This window comes from Phasianus colchicus, chromosome 1 (assembly GCF_987193195.1).
Source record: "Phasianus colchicus chromosome 1, bPhaCol1.hap1.1, whole genome shotgun sequence".
In the NCBI taxonomy this organism is placed as follows: Eukaryota; Metazoa; Chordata; class Aves; order Galliformes; family Phasianidae; genus Phasianus; species Phasianus colchicus.
The window spans coordinates 99911355-99936258 of record NC_143436.1 but is presented as its reverse complement, the minus strand read 5'-3'; the positions used below and the strand labels follow the sequence as shown (position 1 = coordinate 99936258).

At 37.5% G+C, this 24904-nt stretch overlaps 1 protein-coding gene across 1 annotated transcript in view; it reads left to right on the top strand.

Annotated features, from left to right (window-relative positions):
- Positions 1-1363: 1363 nt before the first annotated feature.
- Positions 1364-24904, top strand: part of ROBO2 (roundabout guidance receptor 2) — a 1058225-nt gene continuing 1034684 nt past the window's right edge. The window contains exons 1-2 of the mRNA XM_090121115.1: positions 1364-1530; positions 15095-15211. Of these exons, the coding sequence (XP_089977241.1) occupies positions 15109-15211 (103 nt within the window). The 5' untranslated portion in view covers positions 1364-1530; positions 15095-15108. The remainder of the gene's footprint in view (positions 1531-15094; positions 15212-24904) is intronic.

Sequence of the window (24904 nt, the reverse complement as noted above, 5' to 3'; positions counted from 1 at the left end):
ATTTCTTTCCTTTACCACAGTTGTAATTTGTATTCTCATGTCATATGTGCGTTTCAAAAAAGCACACACACAAATAGATCATATACATTTTGATGAAGAGAACAGCCGTGCAGTACCATTTTTAAGATTCACTTTGCCTTCCTCATGTCTGCCTTGATCATTAACGATCTTTTCCCAAGCCTTTTATTTTTTTTTCCAATCTCTAAACTATTTCTAACAACCAGCAAGTCATGTTTTATTTAATGCTTGTATGAATAATTAGTAAACCAAATTCCCTTTCTCACTTTCATATATCAATTACTATTTTCCAAAATAACTTAGCTTCATTCCTGTTCCAATGTTTACTCTACGACACTTCAAATGCTTATATAATATTGTATTAAACATAGTATAAAATATTGGAGAAAATGATAAGTATTTCATTTCTGGATTGTTTTTCTCTCTCTGAGATTTACAGAAACTGCTATCTCTCCCTTTGACTTGGGAGACCTTTAAGTGTCAATTCTTATCCAACTTCTTTAATACTCATCTCCGTTAATACAAAGGGGCTGGTATTCATGCTCCTTACTGACTGCTCCTCATAAAACTGTGCTTCTTTTTGTTGAAGTCTTAAAATCTAAACAGGAGTTTTCTAGATTTCAAGGACATCAAATCATACTTCAGTGTTTGAGTGAGATCCATAAAAGCTTCCAGAGTTGACATACAAATCATATAAGGTACCACTGAGACACTTGTACCTATGGAGCAAGGGAAATGAGAAGGAAGGTGACATTACAGGTTAGATACACTCAGATGCAAAGTTTTGTATGAATCTGACCTCTGTGTGGATCTGTAGCTCCTGTCCCAGGTTACCTAGTGGTGGAATCAGCTTAACAAAATTCACCAGACAGGTTGTGAAATCACTGACTAGTCAACATCTGTGCAATGACATATAACGTGTGTGCATTGCCGGGATTTTAGTGACTCTTTGAGCGGCCATAACCTGATACCTACTTTCAGCTGACGACGGCTGGAGAACTCACTCGGTAAATCACAGGGAGGAATCACAGGCCAACGTCCGCGGCCACCAGCCGTACAGACGTATTGCCGGGGCACGCCGGGTTGTCCCGCTGCTGTCCGCGGTGCTGAAGCGGCGCCGCCACCCACCGGAGCGCGGCAACTTTCCGCCCCCGCCTGTGCGTGCGTCCACGAGCGCACATTTCCTGGGAGCACGGCCTGTAATTAAACTAACTCCTCCCTTCAGCTGTAATAATTGCACCGCCAGAAGCCCATAGGAGCGGATGCCTTCCTCTCGCTCGCCTGTTACACCCGCTTTTTTTTTTTTTCTTTTTCTTTTTCCTTTATTTTTTTTTCTTATCAGAACAAGTAAACTTGCTCTGCCTGGACTGGGTGAACTGCTGACTGCGGACCCAGAGGTCACTTTAATTTCAGCAAGATCTGCCCGCCGCCCTTCCCTGATTAACTTGGCCGGCAGCACGCCCCCAGGCGCTCTCCGGACCGCATCTAGGGCTTTGCTGCGGCGATGCCCAGGTAAGAGCCAGGGCTGGGGTCGGGAGCACCCCGCTGCTCCCTTGCCGGCGCCACGGGAGGCTGCCAGCAGCGCTCAGGCTCGGGGAAGAAGGGGAAACCCTTCTTGGCAGAAGGAGGAGGATGCTGGCAGTGAAATAGTGGGCGCGGGACTCAGGAGTGGCATTTCTCTTAGAAGAGATGACAAGGGGAAAAAAAAAAGGGGGCGGGGGGGAGCGATGTCCCTTGACCCCTCCGAGGGAGACTTACTGCGCTGGGTGAGCAGAAAGTGCGATGCTCCTTCCGGGGAGGGGACTCCCCAAGACCTGCCTGCCACGCAAGCTCGCATTCTGCCCGGAGCAGTGTCCGGGAGCGGCCAGAGGGAGCAAGGAGCCGCGGAGAGGCGAACCGGGGCTGAGTGCTGCGGGGAGGAGCCGGGCCACCCCTGCCCTGCCTGCGCGGCCCGGAGATCTCCCACTTCTGGCCGCCCCTCCACGGACAGCTTCCCCCTCAGCCACCACCAGGTAATTCCGGGTGCAGCCTCGGCCTGGTGGGGGGCGGAACAGCTGTTGGGACAAGGCGCAAAGCTGTTTCTTGCTCCCCCTTAGGCCGCTCTGGACTTCCTTTGATGGCAAAGCTGAAGTGAAATGCTCGTGTGGAGAAAGGGCAGAGGAGTTTTGCTTGTTGATCTTGTGGCACGGACAGTTTAGGCAGTAGAAACGCCAAAGTCTTTTATTTCAAATTATGGATTACAATATACAAAACAGATTAGCTCCTAAATATAATAGAGCATGGTATGTAAATAGGAAATTGCAGACTTCCTTTATTAATCCAGGACTAGCATAATATATTCAATTACATTGATGTTAATGGTAAGGAAAAGTTAGGCAATAAAAATAGTTGTAATTAGCTTTGGGAACTGCAATGCAAATGCAAGTGAGCTTGGTGACACTTCCACAAATGCATGTTTCACTGAAGAAAACCCAGCCTTCTAAATATAAGATCATTGCAACCAACACAGCAGAAGCCTTTAATCTGCAGTTTTCATAGCTTTAGATGACATTTCCCATGAATGAGAGGAAAGGTATCCACTGCATACATGTTTACAGATAAAGAATTTATGGTCAGGATGGAACACTAATAGTCAAGATGGAAACTGATGTAGGCCTTTAGGATTGCAGTAGTATCTGATTTCATTGCAAAATCTTAGGACAGTAACAATCCAATCAGGGTACTAGCCGTAAATCTGGGGAAATAATCCTGCATGCCACAGATATGGATCATGATTTGAAGCTGTTGATATTGGGTCATATGTTTTGGATTTAACCTGGAGTAAATATTGTTAATGAATTAAAATACTTGTGGAAAATCAACTGCATGTTATTCCTAACATTATGGAGATTGATGGAAATTGATTGTTGAGTTACATGTTCTGTATTACATTCCAGGTACTTTTGTATGATTGGTACATGTTACACTGTTTCTCAGGCATTTTTAGGCAGCTGGAGATAGCAAGTGCACAGGTGGTTGCTTTTTGTCACTCCTAAGGTAGAATCCAGAAGTACAGAGACAAGTTTATGAAAGCAATTAATTCATTTGTCTTCTGTCTCATTCTGGGCAGTGAGAAATAGGTCTATTCTACTGTTGATCAAATTTGATGCAAGTAGAAGGTTTTTTACCTGTATTTGCCCATCCAAGACTCAAAAACATGAGTGAGAGGAATAAGAATGATTAATAAAGATATAGTATTTTCATAATGACATTGGTATAACTAATGGTTATAAAGTATATTAAATTGTCAGTCTTGCTTAACAGCTTTAATAATCTATGTGCAAATGGAGTCTCATACTACTATGAAAGAAAACAGAAAACAACAGACTTATATGCTTCTTTTTGTTTAGTATGAAAAAAAAATAGGAGTACATGCAGGTTCTTCCTCTCTTAAATGATCTCTTCATGTTTATAGTAGACTCCCAACCTATCTTCATGTTGCTCAGAGCTCTGATAGATTATTTATGGTGCTTCTTCTATGAATAGTGATAAACTTCAGTCACACAATTTTCTCTGATTTCAGGATGAATGAGCAGTATCTGTGTAGAAGTCAGTAGAGTTCTTCAAATTAAAATAGGACAAAAATGCAAGTACTGAGCATTCCTTTAACCCATAATTCCTGAACTAAGATGGTTATATACAAACTTTAGAATTACTGTGGAAAAAATGCAATCCTGTATCCAATCATGTATAGAATTGAGAAGGAAAATAAATAATTTAATAGACAAAAAGATTTCTTAGCAAGTTTATGCTCATCTACAGTAGGATTAGATTCTGATATATGGTTTTGGGCAAAGCCAAGTACTAGGTGGGTGTTCTTACCGCTTTTTGCCTTCCATTGATTTTTTTTTTTTTTTTATATATAGACTATAATTAAAAACTGAGGGAGGTCATGAGACACTTCCACAAGAAGCATTTGAAATTGCTTAATGTATCTACAAAACTGGAGCCAAGTTGTCTGTTTAAAGAACATTTCGAGCTGGTGGTTTTCTTTGTTGGTTATCTGAGCAGAGGAGAAATGGTTTGTCTGACAGCAATTCCCTTTGAATTTTTTTTTCCCTTGTGGAATAACTGACCTTAATGAACATGTGGAATTGCCAACAGCTTAAATCTTTATCCATGGTTCAGCTCTCTGAAAAAGCTGAGGAAGATCTCCAGCCTAGGGGCTTTGCTTTTAAACTTTGAAGTAGGAGAACCTGTTACATACTCAGCTAGAAATTGTAAGGAACAACAAATGACCACTTACAAAACATTAGCTGATGAAATATTTTGTGAGAAGGAGAAAGCATTTTGCATTTTTGATTAAAAACAAACAAACAAACAAACAAACAACCCCCAAAACAGGAGCCTGCACATCTATTTATTCAAGTATCATAACTGCAGTATTTAATAAGTATCTGGTAGTAATGATAATTTGCATGTTTACCTTGCCATCAGAGAGAGAAAATCACTGAAAAAAAAGAATGTAGGAGCCATTGTGCAAGAGAGAAACAAGCAATGTGGTGGCAACCAGAGCTGAGGCAGAAGTCACCCATACTGGACAAGATGAAAATGTGTGACTTGACATCATGGATTAAATTGGGTGTAAGGGGAAAAAGTAATGGTAATCTTAGTCAAAAACAAACTCAGTCAAGATGTCAAAATGAGCTATTGCTATTATGTTGTACTGATGCTCAAACTTTGATTTATTGTTGTTTTTTTTCTTCTTCTCCTTCTACTTTTTTTTTTTTTTTTTTCTGTTATATCTACTAGCATGTTCTCAATCAGCATAATTTCTTAATCAGTTCTACCTGGCACCTTACAATTTCATGGGATTTGATTCATATTATCTTCTGGAATTTAGGAAAACCTAGTATTAAATTACAGAATGTTAATTTTCAGTGTAGTTGTTTCTCCTTTCTTACCTATTTTTGACAAGATGTAGAAAATAGCTTCCATTATGACTTCTTCTGGAATCCAGTGCCTCAAAGAATGTTCAAGTTTTTTCATTAAATGTAAGACTAATGTCCTGCAGCAGTGGATCCAAAGTAGTGGCTGCAGAAACATTTTCTTCCCTTTTCACTCCCTAAACAAGAACACTCTATCAGAGAAATATGATAACGAGAGCCTAGATTTAAATATATAAAATACTGGATGATGGAATAGATTTAACATGTCTCCAGAATCCTGGCCAGAAAAAAAGACTTTTTAACCTCTCAGTAAGCATCTTTCCTGAAATCACATATATGTTTGTAGCCCTGGTGTATCGGGTCTTTTAAGTCATTAGATATGACATCGTTATGCGTAGGAAAGTCATTCAAAGAATTTATAGAGGATTTTAAAATTTATTACCTATCATCCATTTTACCCTTAACAAGTCCAGACAGCTAAGTGCTGGAGACTTATCCTTTAAAAAGACATGCAAGTGTAATTACAATAAATATTAAAACCTGTCAGACTACTCTCAAAACTCTCTTTGGTAAATCATGCCCTTTCTGAATATATGAAGGTATGATATTACTGGTGTGGGTGGAACATTAACTTTCTTATTAACTATCATGTTTAGGACTACTTGGATTTTATACACAAAACAGACAAAAACTAAACAACTATTCCCATCTCTGTTGCTGCTTCCATTTACAAAATTAAGTGAATTACTGAATGGTCCCATTCTTCAAAATTTCTTTGTCCAGAAATATTTTTCAGCATTATTATTGGTTAAGGAGAGGAGATAAACAAGTTTTTCTATGCCAACTCTTCTTAATAATGATAATAATTTTTAAAATATGTAGTATATAAACAATAAGTTCTTCGCTATATTATATAATGCCTCACTGGAAGGTATTCAATATTTCAACTTGAAGTTAATTCAGTCTTTCTTAAAAACCGTATGCAACATTATTATGTATATTTTGTTATGTATTTTTGTTTTGGCCCCTGAGAACCTAATTAGAACCTAATGAGGTTCAATAAGGCCAAGTGCAAGGTGCTGCACTTTGGATGGGGCAATCCCAGATATTTATACAGACTGGGAGAAGATCTCCTTGAGAGCAGCCCTGCAGAGAAGGACTTTGGGGTCCTGGTGGATGAGAAGCTGGACATGAGCCAGCAGTGTGCGCCTGCAGCCTGGAAGGCCAACTGTGTTCTGGGCTGCATTAAAAAAGGAGTGGCCAGCAGGGAGAAGGAGGTGATTGTCTCCCTCTACTTGGCTCTTACGAGGCCCCATCTGGAGTACTGCATCCAGGCCTGGGGCACCCAGTACAGAAAGGACATGGAGCTCTTGGAGCGGGTCCAGAGGAGGGCCACTGATCAGATGGCTGGAACACCTTTCCTATGAGGAAAGGTCGAGGGAACTGGGATTGTTTGGCTTGGAAAAGAGAAGGCTCCAGGGAGACCTCACTGTGGCCTTCCAGTACTTGAAGGGAGAGTATAAGCAGGAGGGGGAATGGCTGTTTATGAGTGTGGATAGTGATAGAACAAGGGGGAATGGTTTTAAACTTAGACAGGAGAGATTTAGGTTAGATATTAGGAGAAAGTTTTTCACTCAGAGGATGGTGATGCACTGGAACAGGCTGCCCAAGGAGGTTGTGGATGATTTCTAGTCATTTAAAATACTTCGGGACACTAATGTAGATTGTTACCATGCCATTCTTCTGATGAGTGTAGGAATTTTTTTCCTCATGTGTTCTGGTTGTGTCGGAGGAAAGAGCGTACCTCCAAAATTACTTTTTTCCTATGTAAAATTCCTCCTCTGAAGAAATGAAGTTAGAATTTGTTACTGAGCTATAGCGACAGTACATCCTCCTAGGCAGCAAAATAAAGTGTATCAGCATAAGCACACTTGCCCTGAAATATCTTTACAATGCTTGCGTCACCTTGCAAGGACTGGAAACCCCATTTCTCACTCTCACCAGGCAACCAACCACTGGTAAAGTGTCTTTATGCTAACTTTGCTTTCTCTCTATGCTTAAAAGGAAAAGTGAATAGATGCATTATTCAAAATGTTAAAGGAATTGGGAGAAAAGAAATATATTACGTATGGAGCCAGGAGCTGGACTTGATCCTCATGGGTCCATTCCAACGTGGGAAATTCTGATTCTATATTACATCAACCTCTCTGCACTTGTGATTTATGTGAGAGATGAAGTAGAGCATTGTAGCATATCCAGGATGTGAGAAATAGGAGGATGATATACATCACCTTTTCTTCCTCTTGGTTACAGAAATTTAATTATTTTACCTAGTATAGTAACCTCCTTTTCTCCTTCAAAGTGAAACAACAGAAGACACATCTTAAATCTCAGCACTTTCTAATGTAAATAGAGAATGTGGAAAAGATACCAGAATAACAGTTGATAAAGAAAGGCATTTGTTTAGCAGTAGTGCCTTTTTTTCTCACTCCTTGCTCTCTGTTTGCAATAGGCCCTTATCTCAGAAATGGGTACTTCTAACAGTTTTTAGTTTTAACCTTTGAGTCTCTTCTCCATGTGTGCCTGAGATCAAAGTTGTTATCATGTGAACTTTATTTATTACACCGTTCTCTGTGTGATGGGCTGCCATTTCAAATGGTACAGTACTACTATTAATCATAATAAAGAGAATTCATGAAAACAGTCCAAAATATCTGTCAGGCCTTCACTGTGATGGATGCACAATAGATAGCACCATTATTATCACTCAGCAACTTGAGAATTTTTGATTCTCATAGTTTCTCCCTTGCAAACATCATTAATTTGTTCATAGGATCCAATACTTTGTGAAATATATATTACTCTGCTCACTTTTTTCTCATCCTTTATGCTGTATTGACAGAGTCAGTTAACTGGAATTTCATGATGCATTGTTAAGTTAATTTCTTAGTATTTGAGATAGAAAAGAAAAACAGAACAAGTGGTTTTATGGAGCAAAAGTCAATTAAATTGATTTTATTCTGCTAACACAAAAGTAGATTGCATGAGTGATTGTTAATTAGGAAACTTATATTTATTGGTCACAGTTTTATTTACTCCTTGCTTTTGTTCTCTTTCAGTAATCAGAAAGACTCAAAGGCCAAAATAACAGTGATAACCAAAAGTGGATAATTTTCTTTAGGATTAATTAAAAAAAAAAACCACTGGTGCACTGTTCAGGTTCATGAAAGATTAAATCCCTTTGTGTGGTGGTAGAGAACATCTTGCAGTTGATGAGAAATGTTCATATAGCCATAGAAAATAGATATGCTTAGGTGAAAATGTACATTGTTGCAAGCATCTCTCAGTAAATGTTATCTAATGGCAAATGCTACTGCCCGGTAATGGGTAATGAGAACTCTATCCATTTTTCGAAGGGGGCATGGGGGGGAAGTAGGACTGGTTGTAGTCCAGGGCATAATGGGGAGAACTAAATGACTTTGGAGTCCTTTTCTTACCTGTCAATACTATTCATATGACATGAAAATCATAACCTGCAGGGCTAGGTAGGGATGAATCACAGAATCACGGAATATCCTGAGTTGGAAGTGATCCACAAAGATCATGAAGTCCAACTCCTGGCTGTGCACAGGACCACCCAAAAAATCAAACCCTGTATCTGAGAGCACTGCCCAAGTGCTTCTTGAAGTGCAGCAGGCCTGAAACCATGGCCACTGTCCTGGGGAGCCTGTTCCAGGGCCCAGTCACCCTCTGATGAAGAACCTTTTCCTAATCTCTCCACCAAAGCAGCTCCATGCCATTCCCTCAGGTCCTGTCACTGTCACCAGAGAGCAGAGCTCAGCACTGCCCCTCTGCCCTCTCATGGGGAGCAGCAGGCTGCCATGAGGTGTCCCCTCAGCCTCCTCTCCTCTGAGCTCAGTCACTCATCATACATCTTGTCCTGCAGGCTCCCTTTCACCAGATTCATTGCCCTCTTTTGGACATTCTCTAATAGTTTTATGACCTCCTTATACTGCAGTACCAAACCACTGCAGCCAGTGGTCAAGGCGAGGACACACCAGAACAGAACAGGACAATGCATTTCCATGCCTAGCTGTCAGTGCTATCCCTAATGCACCTTATGTTGTGGTTGGCCCTTTTGACTACCAGGGTACACTGCTAACTTGGATTCAATTTGCCTTCAGTCAGAACCAAAGTGTGATGTTTTGAATGTGTTAGAAATGCAGGGAAGCTTTCAGTGTGAAAATTAATGATTAAGAATAAGTGTACAAGCAAAACTTCTGCAAGCTTGGTATAGGTGATTATTTCAAACTTATTCAAAACATTTTATAACCTATTATACACACATGTTTTGAAAGTTGCCTTGGTCTTTAAAAAAATGAGAGCAACTCAGATGCTCATATTTCATCACAATGTGTTTCATTTAAAAAAACAAAACAAAACAAAACAAAAAACACACACTTCATTTTAACAAGAGATGTCCCTCAGGGGTCAGTCCTGGGATTTTAACATCTTCATCAGTGACATCAACACTGGGATCAAGTGGGCCCTCAGTAAGTTTGCAGATGACACCAAGCTGTGTTGTGTGGTTGATGCACCTCAGTGATGGGTTGCCAATCAGAGCAAAACATACCTTACGTTCAGAGAGACCTAGACAGGTTCGAGCAGGAGGCCCAGGCTAACCTCATGAGGTTCAACAAACCCAAGTGCAAAGTCTTGCACTATCAATAAAAGCTGGGAGATGTAAGGATAGAGCATAGGCCTGTTGAAAACATACTGGTGGATGGCAAGCTGGACATGTGTGGACATGTGTGGACAAGTGTGCCCTTGCAGCCCAGAAAGCCAACTTTTTCCTGGGTAGCATCAAAAGAAGCATGGCCAGCAGGTCGAGGGAGGTGATCCTGCCCTCTACTCTGTGCTGGTGAGACTTCACCTGGAGTACTACGTCCATATGTGGAGTCCTCAGTACAGGAGAAACATAGATCTGTTGGAGAGTGTCCAAAGAAGGCCCACAAAAATGATCCAAGGGATCACCTCCTCTATAAGGACAGGCTGAGAGAACTGGGGCTGTTCAGCCTGGAGAATAAAAGGCTCCTGAGAGACCCAGGAGCAACGTTTCAGTATCTAAAACGGGTCTGAAAGAAAATAGAGGATGGACTCTTTAGCAGAGTATGTTATGATAGGACAAGGTGAAATGGTTTCAGACTAAAAGAAGGGAGATTAAATTAGATGTAAGGAAAAGTTTTTTTTATTATTATTATTATTTTTTTAATGATAACTGTAGTGAAGCACTGAAACTCCAAGTTGTTGTGGATGTCCTGCCCCTCAAGACATTCAAGATGAGGATGGATGGGGCTCTGAGCAACCTGATTTAGCTCTAGGTATCCCTCTCGATTGCATGGGAGTTGAAACAGATGGTCTTTGATTGTCCCTCCCATTGCAAGCAATTCTATGATTCTATGATTTAAGAGATTTGTTTCTTTGAGATCTTTGACATCTAGTGTATTTTTAAAAGTTCTGTTTCAGTGATTAGATCATTGTCTAGGAATCTTAGATTCTGAGATTAAATTTTACTGCAGTTTTCAAAAAGGCTTGAAAATATGAACCCCAAAGGTAACAGTATCAGAAGACAAATGACAAAAAAGTTGATGGGGGTCATTTGTGAAATTAAGCACTCTTTTTGAGTGGTTGATAATAACAGAATCATTTCTTTTAGTTCCAGCAACTAGCTTTTCTCTATAGTAATGCAGGGAATTCCTATATCAGATACAGGAATTTGAACAATTGCAAGAAAAAATCTTACAAGCTTAAGTAATCCAAGAATTAAACTATTTATTACAAAAGAATAGGAAAAAAAAAAAACACAAAAAAACCCACAACCTTTTCATTCTCAGTGAGGCTTCCATGAGAGTCCAAAATGTGTCATAAAAAATGAAATTGAAAAGTGTCCATATACAAAAGAACTGAGAAAACTTACTTAAGGTTAAGTAGTGTGTCTGTTATCCATTTTCATTTCTCTAAGCACTATATGTGTGTTGTTTTCTTCTTATTATCAATTTCGTGCAAAAATAAAACAAAACAAAAAATAAAGTGATTTACTAATTTTAAATTTTAATAAGAGAGTATAAAGGAATCAGTCAATTCTAAGGTTTGGAAAGATACTGAACACAAACCTGACTATAAGTTACTGAAATAATGTTTTAATACCTTACTGAATAATCAGTAATTACTACCTAGTATTCTGAATAACTCCTGCTAAACAATTTTTAGGAAGTTTAAATACATCACACAGCTTCCTAGCAGGTGTGCTTAGCTCTGAAGAAACTGTTAGAAGGTACAGAAAAACATATTCTGATACTGCACTAGTGTATTCTAGCAATGGTTGAGAGAACATGTACCAGTGTGGGAGCAGAGTGGAAGAGATGTCTCATAAGAGCATGACTGTGCACCTCAGCCTATTCCATACTTAGGGCCAACACCCCTGAGATCCTCCAACAGTCAGCTAAGGTTATGTACTGTTCTTATACTGCTTCTAAATTTAAATAGGGAAATTTAAATAGGAAAAATCTTATCGCTACTCTGCATTATGCTGCGCAAACAATTCTGATACTGCAGCAAGGTCCTCATCAGACAGTATCTGGTTGCACAGATGGCCCTCAGAGGGATCTTGTATTTATAATGTCTTTGGTAATGCACTAACAGAAATGAGGTTAAAGCATACAGTCTTTATAACAGGCAATGTAATACATCAGTGATAAGTTTAATTATTTCTAACTGCATCAGACCAGGTTATGATTTCAGTTACATGGATATAAACACACTTGCTGATGCCAAAGATTTTCATGCATTTAAGGAAATCAGAATCTTCCATTCTTTCAGGTACATCATAGATTCTCATTCATAAGATGAATCACATAGAATTTTCAACCTATAATAGCAAAAGTTTTAATATATCCTTAAAATTTCCTTCGGAATCAGTGAATACTTAAGGAAATTTTAAACATTCCAGTTATGAAGGATGTTTCATGTAGGTTTTTTCGTGTAGGTTTATTTTTGGCCTTTTATTTTTCTCCTTTGATTATCATCAGTGCTGTACAGAGAGAAAAACAGAACTTCGAATGAAGAGAACTTATTTAAATTACCTTCAAAAGTAAATTCAAAAGGCAATAATAAATTTACTTAATATATAAATAATAAATGAAGAATATCATATTTTTACTTATTTATCAAAATTTTATCAAGTTGATTTTAGCATAGACCAAACATTATTTAGAAAAGAAATCTTATATAAAAAATTACTGAACAAAGATAGTTTTAAAGTCCAGATAGTCACTGTATTCAGTGATTCAGAACAGATCAAAGTATATAAAATAAACTAAGCAGAAACAGAAAAAAAGCAAAATAGGTGCAAGTCGCTGTCATCCCCAAATAAAATATTAAACAATCTCTGGATTTTAGAAGAAGCAGTAGTAGATCTCTAACAGCACTGTGAAAATCACCCATGCTACTTCTACTCAAGTCTTAACTATAACAAATTTCAAAATTTGCTACACCTGATACACCAGATTTATCCATGTTAGCTGATTTCTTGCTAGCTGACAGCACCTGTTTTATTCTAAACTAGTTACAGCTAATTGTCAATAAATGGAGAGAAGGTAATCTTGCTATTGTATCTTGACTGTTTACTGGCAAATGTTCTTAAAGCTTTTCTTTTTTTTTTTTTCTTCCTTCTCTTCCTTTTGGGTAAAGTATTTCTATATATGTAAGTTTGCAGGGGAAAAAAAGAGTAAAATAAATAGCAGTCATTAATGATCTTTTCCCTATGATTTCTAAAGCTGGAAATGTGTTTGTGTAGCTGTTTTGTGTTGCTGATTAATGTAATTGAGCCTCAATTAGCGAGACCAAAAAAGTGGTAGGTCTGGCTTTTTTTTTTTTTTCCTTCTTCTTCAACAAAAGAATAAAAAATAGTTGCTTTAGAACAAGAAGTAAAGAGGAAGAACCTCTTTAGGTAAGACTTCTCTTTTCTGACATGTTTTCATTTTTTAGTAGTATTAAGAGAAGAAAAAATAAATAATTTTTCTTTGAAGATCTAGTTAGAATGATTAATGAGATTTTTATTCATGTAAGCTGTAATGTGTATACTTTCTGGTTTTCTTGCAAATGTTCTTATAACAACAACAAAATCAAATGTGCTTTTAAAGTCTTTTTTAATTAGTCAGCATTTTTAGTATAATTTCTTGTCACTTTTTAGGAGATAACTAATGATAAAAGAGAGATAAACCTTTTTATTTTCTTCTAGCAAACTGTTATGCCTGATAGTTACTTTCTTTCTGTATTAGATGGGCTGCACCAACAGTAGTGTGAATTCTTAAGAAATAAAGGTTGCCATGGACTTAACAGTTAAGCTCTTCTGCAACAGAGGAGCCTCTGAGAACAACTGTTCTTTAATTAAAAATGTGTTTTCTTAAGATAGCCCTCTCATCCTAAACCTACTGCATAGGAAACGAGGTTCTGAATTCAAAGGGGATTTGTGTTTTGAGTTCTGAATTAGTTTTATGCTTATATGACTATCTCCTGCTGAATTTTCTTGACAAATGGATGTTCTAGTTTTACAAATGTTGCAGAAGCATTTCTTTGATTGTTTTTCTTCACAAACATTACAGATAACTTAACATACATACATTTTTTTCCCTCCCATGGTAATCCTGTGTTGTTTTTACATATTCTGCATCTTCCCATCCTGTGTGCCCTCTTACATGTTGTGTTTTATTTTTCTTTACTGGATGGTTGCTGCAGTGTAAGGAAAATTCCTCACAGAAAGGCTGAAGGGCAGCCCTGCAGGAAGGGATCTGGGGGTTTCTGGCTGATGGCAAGATGAATGTGAGTCAGCATTTCCAGAGGTGCATCAGGCCCAGTGCTGACAGCCATGGCAAGGGAAGGCATTGGGGCAATTTTGGATGCCAGAATATGAGAAAGGCAGAAAGCTATTAAAAAATACTTAAACAAGGGCCCTGAAGATGGTGACTAGTCTGATGGACAAGATGTATGAGGTGCTGCTGAGGTTCCTTGGTTGGTTCAGCACGGAGCAGAGAAAATGAAGGGAGCCCTGATGGCAGCTGCAGCTCCTCACCAAAAGGGGAGGGGCAGTGCTGAGCTCTGCTCTCTATGACAGCAACAGGGCCCGAGGGAACGGCGTGGAGCTGTGTCAGGAAAGTGGTTAGAGAAAGGTTCTTCATCCAAAGGTGATTGGTGATTGGGAGGTGATTGGTAACAGGTTCCCCAGGACAGTGGTCATGGCTCCAGGCCTGCTGCAATTCAAGAAGTGCTTGGACAGTGCTCTCAGATACAGGGTTTGAGTTTTGGGTGGTCCTGTGCACAGCCAGGATTTGAACTTCATGATCACTTCCAATTTGGGATATTCTGTAATTCTGTTATCTAGTTGTCTCAGGAATACCCATGGTGGAAGACAACTGTTAACATAACTGAGCGTTATTAAACAATTTTCTTTAAATTCAAGTTGCACGCAGAGGGGCTTGTGCTATACAACTTTAAGGGAACTGTTATATCAGTCTGAACTGATTGAGCACCTGGTGAGCACCAGGTTCAGCCAGGAACTCTTGATTGCCATGTGCCAGAAGCTCCATCCCCTCCCTGGGCTCATTTAAGGGCCAGTCTCCAAAGGGAGAGATGTTCCTTGGTATAGGGTGCTTCTTCAAAAGGACTGTTCTGTAGCTAAGAGACCCTGTTGCTTATGGGTGAGTCAGCTTTTTCCTACGTGTGATTATAGGTATTTTGCCTGGTATTGTAAAGAACTTATCAGAAGCAATTTTGCTGCTTTTAAAGACCACCAACTACAAAACTTTTAGGTAACAGTATTAGAAATTATTTCTTTTGTGAAATGTAAGACTTCTGTATGAAAGGGAGGTGTAGGTATTTTTATAGCAACTTCTACTTTGTAGTGGCCTAAGAGGTCAGTCTTGAGTAGATGTAGGAAGGTTCTGAATAAAAGCTATTTTTATATTTGAGTATTTATTAGAGTGATACATATGTAATATGGAAATCTGTAGTGTTCTCTCCTCACAAGTCTACTCAAGAGTGTATTTCTTGAGAGGTATAATTGAAACATTCAATAATATTTCTTTTTACAGTATTTGATTATGCAATGGCTGGAAGACCACTAAATATCAGATTAACCAGTTGGACACACTGGATATTGGCAATTATTCTGCTGCTGTGGAGTCATCAGGTCAGTGGACAAGGACAAGGTAAGTGAAGATCTTCTTTCTATTGAGCTGTGTGCTGACCAAAATAAGAGGAAACAACTGTGAGCCTTCTGAAAATACATGTTTTCACTTGTTTGGTACTACATATGATTTGGTTGGAGAAATAAGGCTGTATGGTGATTTTCTGAACTTGTTTTGACTTTTTGACACAGAAGAACAATATTAAAACCTGAAATGTTTCAGTTGAGGAGCTGAGTGCTGTTTGAAAGATGTCACCTCAGGCCTTTATGGGATTATGTAGATGCTTGAGCTTGTTTTCTTGTGCCTTGTGGCTGGAATGTCTTTTGAAATAAAATTCTCTTTGTGTTGGCTCTCCAGATGTGGAGAAATTGTTGCTAAATGGATTATAGACCTGGGCATTTTGCATTACTTAGCTGTGATATCTACAATGAACAAACTTTGCAAAAAGGCTTTTCTTGTATTATATGAATATTTTCCATGCTGTGTTCCTGTCTTACTTATTTGTTTCATAATAACAACTGCAAAAAATGCCCAAGGCAGAAAAACAAACAGAACTTTCCTCTTAGGTTTTTCATTTGCATCTTTCTGTTCTAAAGATTGTATTTAAGGTCTGGTACAGAGACAGGTAACAAGTGTTGTTATACTAGAGGTAGTTAAGCAATATGGAAAATGTTTACATACTCAGTCAGACTATGAGGGAAATATCTAGTAAGTTAGAGGTACTGAAATTAAGGAAGTATAAGGAATAGCTGTTCCTTTTTGTGTCAGACTACCTTTAGGAAATAAATGTGGTTTTTTAATATATTATTTATATAATATAATCTCCTTACTTTTACAAAATATATAAATATATATTCTATGTTTGCCTTGAGTTCAAATTACTCTGCTGAGGGAGAAGAAATGGTGTACATCTTCCACTTCCAGGTCATCTTATCTATTTTAGTACAAGAATGATGCTGGCCAGAGTATGCAGCCAATGGTGGGTGCTTTACAGTGTGCAGTATAGACAGAAGTACTGTTTTTTGGCTGCTACAATAACAGGTTTACATTTGCTTGTCATAGTTTTAGGTATACTGTGAATAGTGTTCTGCAGGAAACATCTGCTGAAATTCATGCGTGGAACTTGATGGTAAAAGCTGACCTAAAAGCCCATAAAGCACTTCTGTAGAATAAGTTATGAACATCTTGCAGCTAGTCATTAGACATTCAGAAAAGCTTTTCTGTGATATCAGCTGTACAGGGGGAAGAAGTGATTTGATTTCCTAGAGATGTTGTTTTCCCTGCTTACAAAAAAAAAAAGCTTTCATTCTTATACAGTCTTTGGCTTGAAAGCCAGTTATATTTGAAGTCTTCTTGTGATTATTATATTAAAATGTATAATACACTTTTTGTTTTATGAAATATTGATGAAGGGTGAAGTTATTTGTACTATGTATATTGGAAAGGAACACTGGAAAGATAACTTGCAGGAGTTTTATGTTGTACTGTGAAAGATGCCTTCCAGGGTTCTAAATACATATAGAATTTGTGGACAAGAGGCGTTGAATATTGTATTTTTTTTAAACTGAACTGATATTTTTGGTTCTTGAAGTGTCTTTAGTCCTAATCAGATTAGAAGTGAGGCAGTTTTTGAACATGCAATCACTGCCTTGAAACAAAGCAATAGACAAGCAGATGCTGGTTAAGTACTATTACACCTCTCCAGGAGCAAGAAGTGTTGTCATGTAGTTCTATATTTGTTTTTTGAAGATTTGAACCTTAAATGTGACTGAAGTGTTATACTCTTTTAATGTAAAAGATTTTCCTGAAATTGGCAAGAATGTCTTAATAGAGACTAAAGATGTGAACTTTGCATTGCTATTTTTCTATAATTTTAACTAATTTTGTGAGGTTTCTGTGTGGTTTGAGTGTACTAAGGAATACACTAAAGTTAGGCCCAATTCAGTAAAGCTTGTTATGTTCAGTGTTGGTAGACTTGTTCTCTGCTGTTATGTAAGTTCAGCATATTGTTTTGAGAATGTATTCTTAATGCAACTACTGATGACTCCTTACTTAAACTTTCAGGTGAAATGTGGATGTTTAATCCTCTGGAAATTATGTAGCAAATTATAAAAGCAAGAAACAAACTTTCTAATAACAAGTACAGGGTGTTCAGAAGATGAGGAATTTGTAGGAGAGAAGTTAATGATCATATCTTTGATTTTGTTGTGGGTTTCTGTTAGCACTTTCTCTTAAAGTAAAAAGCAAAGCCTTGCAGGAAACTGAAGATTAAAGGAAAACTGAAATAATTTGAGTAGAATTGTAATGCTTCAGTGTTCAGAGTCTACTAGGACAATAAAAAGAAGCAGTAATTATTCTGTATCTGGGCATCAAACCAAAAAGGTTTTAAAGCCATATGGCTGCATTTAAAGAAAACAACTTCTGAGTGGCATAACTTCAGTATGAGTGTGTTGCTATGGAAGTTAGAAAGCCCATATTTGTTCTACTGCCATTTCCAAAGTGAATAGTAACCTCAAATTAAAAAAAAAAAAAAAAATCTTTGTTTTCCAACAGCTATTCCTGCTTCTTTTTGTGTGTTACCCAAGCTATTGAATTTTTTTTGGTCTATGAATCTGCAGAAGAATGCTCATATCTTGGTCTCTTTACATGAAGCTTATTAGTTACCATCAATTTAACCAGTGTAGGTTTCACACGCAGACTGAAGTATGGAAGACACTCATTCCTTTTATGCAGAGCTCCTGTATGTTAGTCAGATGTGTCACTTCCCACATTTTGCATCAATTCTGTTGTTGTCAGTTAGCTAAATATTACAGCTTCGCTCTTTCTGTGTCCAGAAGCACACTGCAACATATCTTATAAGTAATTAAAAAATATTTTCTCTTTAACACTGAACCATGAGAAATCAAGAATATCTTGAGGCAGCTACACTTGTTTCTTTTGTTAGTAAACTGTAAGAAAATCATAGAACAATAATTGTCTGCTCATTGGTAAAGTGATCTAAGACTTCAGCTATGATTTCTAACACTACTTATATTAGCATGCAATCCACAGATAGAAAATGAATAATAGAATCTAATAATTTTTAGACTTATGAAATAAGTGAATTTTCATATGTGCAACTTCATGGCTTCATCTTCATAGAGTGAGAAGGTGCAGCCTTTGAAGCCCCAAACATTCTAAATAAAAAGATCTGCTCTCTGAAAAATGCACCAGTATGGCTGCTGATCTTGGTTGTGTGCTTCTAAATATCTTTCTGTATGTAGAAAGGATCCTTCTGAATCTATTTTCTCGGAGTTGTCAGTGTACAGTGTTGACAGTTTCATTCCTTTAATGATCAAGGATAAAGGCTGTATGATGTGCTAAAGCAGAGAGACTTCAGAGCCCAGACTGAATGTGCTAGAAAGTAATGGAGGTTGCTGGTGAGTTGAGCTCTGATTCCCCTCCTGCAAACACATCTTTCACCTTCACAGAACTTTTCTTCTGTTTAGAGAAAATCACCTTAACTTTTGGATTTAAATGATATTCTGGGGGATATTTTTGTTTTGTATTTGATAACTATAACCGACAATAAAACAGGTTATGTTCAGTTAGCACTACTGCTAACTTGCAAAATAAAGGCTATATCAATATATACTCAGAAATGGTAAAAGAATGTCTTTGCTGCATTTCAGAGTCATGAGGTTGATGCTTGAAGCTGAAAATAGGCATTCAATTTATCTGCTTTCAATCTTTTTGTCTGTACTGCTGAGGAAAAACATATGTACACCATATGTTTTTTCCCCATATGCTCCACATGTACTCCAAAAACAATGAATAATGATTTTGTTTCTCAATCCTGGGGTTACTGTGTCTTATATGTGGGAAGAAAAGCAGATGATGGGTATCTTTTTTATTTTTTTTTCCACAGACCAAGCTGTATTAACTAATTTTGACAAAGATAGAATGCTAAAATACTGCAACAACTCAACCTACTTAGAAATTTAGAAGACTAAGCTTTGGAATTATTGTTGAAGTAGTTACTGTTTAACTATACAACTTAGCCCATGGAAATAGCCCACAGTGATATGCACAGGTTAGAAATAGGTAGTAAGTCAGCTGTATGCAGGTAGCTACTTATTGTTTACTATGTGCTTGCCTGACAAGATAATGAAATCATTATTTTATATAGCTGGTGTGTGTATGCATATACACATATTTAGAAATGACAAGTGCCTTTTGGTTTTGGGTTTTTCTCTAAAAAAATAAAAATAAAATGACAAAGCTGTGTTTAAAAAAAATAAATAAAATTGTGAGACTATCAAAATTGGTTCCCATTTCACACTTCAGCTGATCCTGACGTCATGTCTTGGCAGTGCAGTTGTGGCTCATCTCCAGCATGGCCAGATCTGCCAAGTGCGTGTGTGTAAGTGAGCTCTTGTCTCCTGATATAAAAATAGGCAGCTCTGTGGTGATACTGAGGAGGGTGATATTGCTGCCCAGAACTGCCTTCTCTATGTGTAGGGAGCTTTGCTAGCTAGCAGGTCACCTAGCCCCTCCAAAGCCTGTGGGATACACCAGTACATGACATCTGTTGCCTGCTGAAAGGAAGAATGCAAGGTTTCCAGGTGTGATATGACTACCAAGTTACCTGTAGCCATTCAGGAGCAATTGTAGTTAGAATGTTCAGGGCTTGGTAGGACAAGGCCCTTGGCAACCTGATCCAACTCAGAAGTTGTTCCTGTTTTAACCAGGAGGTCTGAAGACTCTTCAGACTTCAGAGGTTCTATTCAACCTTTTTTTTTTTTTTTTTTTGGTAATTATGTGAGAATATATTTTTATGAAATTGCTAATTTAAAAATCAGGAACTTTATATTCCTAGTTTGTTAGGAAGCATAATGCAACTCCCAGCAACTATAAAGCAATAACTGTCTGTAAAAAGCTACTTTTTTTTTGTACTTTTTGTACAACTTATGAGAAGGCTGTCAGATGCTGGGTAAGCTTACGCTTACTATTGCTCTCAGCATTCCTCTTGAAACAGTTATACCTTGAAGCCTAGCAGATTAATAATCAACATGAGGGATTTCCTCAGAGTATACAAGTGACCTCCTCTTCCTGCCTCATTATATGAAATCCCATTCATAATTTGCTAAGATAAAAAGTTAGCTGCAATTTCCACTACCAGTAAGATCATAGTAGTGGTAGTTGTACACAGATGATATATTGTGCACCAAGAAGAACAAACGTCCGGGAGAGCATAGTGGGATGCAATGACCTGCTGTGATTGGGCAAGATACAAAAAAGTTTTGTTGTGATTTCCCCCTGTGTCTTTAGTTAGGTTCCATTCTCCTCATTAGGAGCAGCAAAAACAGCCTAATGCCTTCATGTACAGTAAGGAGGCTAAATAACCTATAGGTAATAGGCTATAAGGGGAGAGAGGGAAGGCTAAATAGATTTGCAGATCTCCAGGATTAGGTTAATTTGAATAGCTGTTCCTCATTGTTGAGCATCTCAGTAGTACTCTCCCCTACCCCCCCCCCCTCCCTCCCCCCAAGAAGAAGAAGTTGTCCTTTTGTCTGACAGTGTAAATGCAGAAAGTTGCAGTTTATTGTTTAAAAACCATACATGCATGCACTGATATGCATATATTGTGTAATTTAGGAATGTGTAGTGTTCTGGAGAACACGTGTACAAGGATAGGTTTAATGTGATTGACTTGGTGTTAACTGGACTACAAGAAGTAGGAAAAAATCACTGGCAAAGTTGGTGTCTGCAAAAGCAGCATCAAAGTACAAGTCCTATCACTGTATTCTGTTTCTCATGCAGGAAACATCTTTTTTTTTTTTTTTCTTTCCTGGAAAGTAAACATTTGAATTACGGGGGGGGGGGGGGGGGGGAGAAGGGGGGAATGGGGAGACATTATTATATTCAGGAACTCCTATATCAATTTCTGAATCACTCTGTAGTCTTAGTGCATACCACAACTCCACTTATATGTACTTAAAATTTTTCACTTGAATCAAATCTCCTACAACTCCTATCCCCTTTAGATATGTAGGCACTAATGAAATATCTGTCTACTTCTAATGTCTCTCTAGGGGTTTCAGGAATGTGTTGCACAGTGCATTAAGTGTTTTAAGGTAATCAGTTCATATCCTTTAAATGAAACTGAAGCTCATTGCAGTAAAATAAAACTGATCTGTATTGCTCTCCAATAAAATGTCCTTTTGCAGAAAGCTGGAAAGCATTCACTTGAGATTCTGTGCCTAGTCTGAAAGACCTGTGCTTGGATTCAAATTTAGGTTAAACCCAGCTGGCAAGTTCAGTGATTTCTGCTGGTGCACCTACTATAAGTTCAGGTAATCTAGTAAGAGTAATTGGACATAAGACAACTAAGTGTTCAGACATGCTGTGTAGTACTGCAGCTGCTCTTTTGTTTTTACTTTTTCCTCACTGTGCATCTCCAGCAGATCTTGAGTTAACTTGTGTTGAAGTAATAAAGTGGTCTGTGGGCTAGCTGTTTTCTGAATCCTGTAAAGGCATTTAGAGGCACTTAAGTGGTTTCTATAGAAACAACATGCCCAAAGCCTCTGTCCTCAAGACCAAGACCTACCTTGCTTAAAGACTAGGAGGCATGAGTATGGATGATAGATCAAGAAATTCTGTTCTCACTTTTGCTTATATAAATTTGGTAAATTACACTTCATAGGTGGAAGGGAAAGGAGGTTTGCAAGCGTATGTATTTCTCTGTATAATTTCCTAGATCTGCTAGGAAGAATCTTAATTTTTGTTCAGAAGTCTCTGTTGGAGAATTGAAGCAGGCTTCATGAAAGAACTGAAGCTTCAGCCTTTATGCGAAGTGACTAATGCAGGTCTCATAATAAAGTTCTTAAAATAAATTTTGAAAATACACTATCAGCATGTTCCTTTGCCCTATTAAAGTACTGTATTTTTTTTTTAAAGCAATTGAACATGATTTAGTACTTAACCTTTATCTCTTAGACATTATGCTGCTTTGCTAATGGATAGCAACACTATATTTTGAAAGAAGGATTTGTTTTGTTTGTTTTTAATAGAATGGTTAACCTTATTCACTTTAAAATTGGAAAGTAGTCTCTTTTTTTAAAAAAAAAAAAGCTAGCTAATAATTTACATTTTTTGGAAGAGGTCTGCTTTCTTCATTTATCTTGGCAATATCTTTAGCGATAACTTCTCATGGATTGAAATAACATTTGCTTCTTTAAGGTATCCTTGTATGTCTTTTTGCTGCAGGTATTGTCTAATGTTCACCTGTCCACATCTTATTTTGTAAGACAGAAGTAGAATTTACAATAAGATCTCTTTATTTTCTTTATTATTAAAAGAGTAGCTGTGCCCTGTACAGCTTGCAATCTTTTGAATCTCATATCCTATAGTCAGTCAAAGATTAATAGAGGGAGATGCTACAGAACTTACCTGAGGAGTGGAAAGTGATTTTGTTTTTTCATAAATTCTTTCATTAATATATAAATCTTGAACTTCAAAGGAGTGTTGTGTGTGTTTTTTTTTTTTTAGATTTCCATTTATTCTTTGGAGAAGTTAAATTTGAGTATTAGAAAACATTACTCCATTTACTTGATACATAATAAAATAAAAGTTATATTTAAAGTATAACTTTCATTTAAAAAATATGGTGTTATTGATGTTTCAAACAGAATGTGAGGATTCAAAAATGTTCTTGGCAGTCACTGTGGTAGTAAGCTTCATAAAAAAACAATGAAAATTGGCAGTCAGGAGAATGATACAATGCATGCCACATAAAGCACTTAATCCTGGAACCTGTACAAGTACTAAGTGTCCTAATGTATATTTATTGAAATACAGCTTGGAGTCTTATTTATGTTGCATTTTAATTTAAGCATTTCAGGATTGAGTTGTTTTACTTTTTGTATGTAATTTATTTTTAAAAAGTTACCATGCTTGTAAACTATTGGATCTTGGTGAGTTGAAATAAATGTGTGAAAGGATATTCAGGCATTGAAGCTCATAGTCCAAACAAGCTTGTTTAATATGTTGGATAGGTGAACTAGATTTGTTTTTAAGCGAGGCGTTTTCAGCTGCTGTTTAGGATTTACATCCAACATCTTAATAAATAAAAACATAAGAGTAAAGTCAATTTTAATCTCTTCAAAAACTGAACTCTCTGCAATGTGACAGCTTTAATAAATAAGAACAGTGAGCCTATCATGGGTTCTACTGCTGCTACTTAGTTACAAGGTCAGTGTTAGCTCCTGTACTGACTGAATAATGCTTAGAATAAGTATGGTCACTTTTTCTGTTGAAACATATCTGCCCAAAATATGCTTGTAGGTATAATGAATTGTATGGGGGGGGGGGAGGGGAAGGGTATGTGGGGGGAGGGAGGAGGACTGGGAATGGCATCATGGGGATAAAGGGTGACATAATTTGAAAAGGTCATCAGTAACCCATCTAGATCCCATTTGAGTAAGGAGGGACTGAAGACCATTTAACTGCATGTAAATCCATTAACTCAAGTTTTTGCTGGCTCCCATGTAGTCCATTTTAGTGCTCATTCTGGAGATGAGGTATTCCTTGAATCTTTATTTCAACACCAGTTATGGAATCTGTCCAGTGGTGGCCATTTAATCAAGATTATTAGATGAAAATTACTTTATTTGCTTACAGTTTATTAAAATGAGGAGCTTCTCATTAGCACTCTGTTCAGGTAAAGTGATATTCAAAGAGCTGTCTCAAATGTATTAGATAATCTTGCAATGATGTGTGATTTCAGTACAGCCTTTCATTCACAGTTTAAAAATTGCAAGTAAATGCACAATTAATTACATGAAAATTTAACTTTGACAGCATATTTCTGGCTCAGATACATATAACTCATAGCTTTTTCATCTCATTTAACAGTGTTCAGTACTTCATACTTCATAGTTACAGGATCACAGCATTAAAAATACATGTATGAAGACTTTGTACCTAGAATGAAGTAGAAAATGGAGATTTATTGTCTGTTTTAATATGCTACTCTGAAAGTGAAAATGCTATTCTCTCAGCCCACGTTAAATGTAGTGAATAAATGGTCTCTACTTGATTTTTTTTTTTTTTTTGGGGGGGGCCAAGATTAAGCAAATAGTATCACGTGTGTCTGAACTGCATAAGTTTTAGAAGTTTGAGTGGAATGTTTTTTTCTCTAAGAAATACCAAATTGTATAGTTGAAGTCTAAAGCAGGCTATCCTCTTTATGTTCTGTCTGCAATTCGTGTTTCTTTCAAAACATCTGGCATCAATCATTGCTAGTAATAAATCCCAAGCACTTTCTTTATAATAAAGTAGCTGTCTAGGGAAATTTTATTATGTTCATTGTAACACTGCAGTTACATGTGTATATGCATGTGCCAAGCACTTGCCAGTTATTGTCTGGTGGTTTGGTTTGTTACATTTTAGGTGTTTGAAAGTAAGAAATACCTCGTGTATGGAGAATTCAGTGAGATGTGTGAGGCTTCAAGTTTCACAACGCTGATAGTTAGCACTTTCCACCTGAAATTTAAGATTCAAGGGTGTTGTATGAAAGATATGTCACATCTAGATAATCTTAAAAAGATGAGGAGGGTGTTTTCAAAAGTGCTAAATGAAGATCTTTATGTTAATTTAAGTGTGTATATGGCAGGCAGTGTCAGTCTGTATTGACCATTTCAGTGGGCTGTCCATCATCCCAGTGCAGAACAC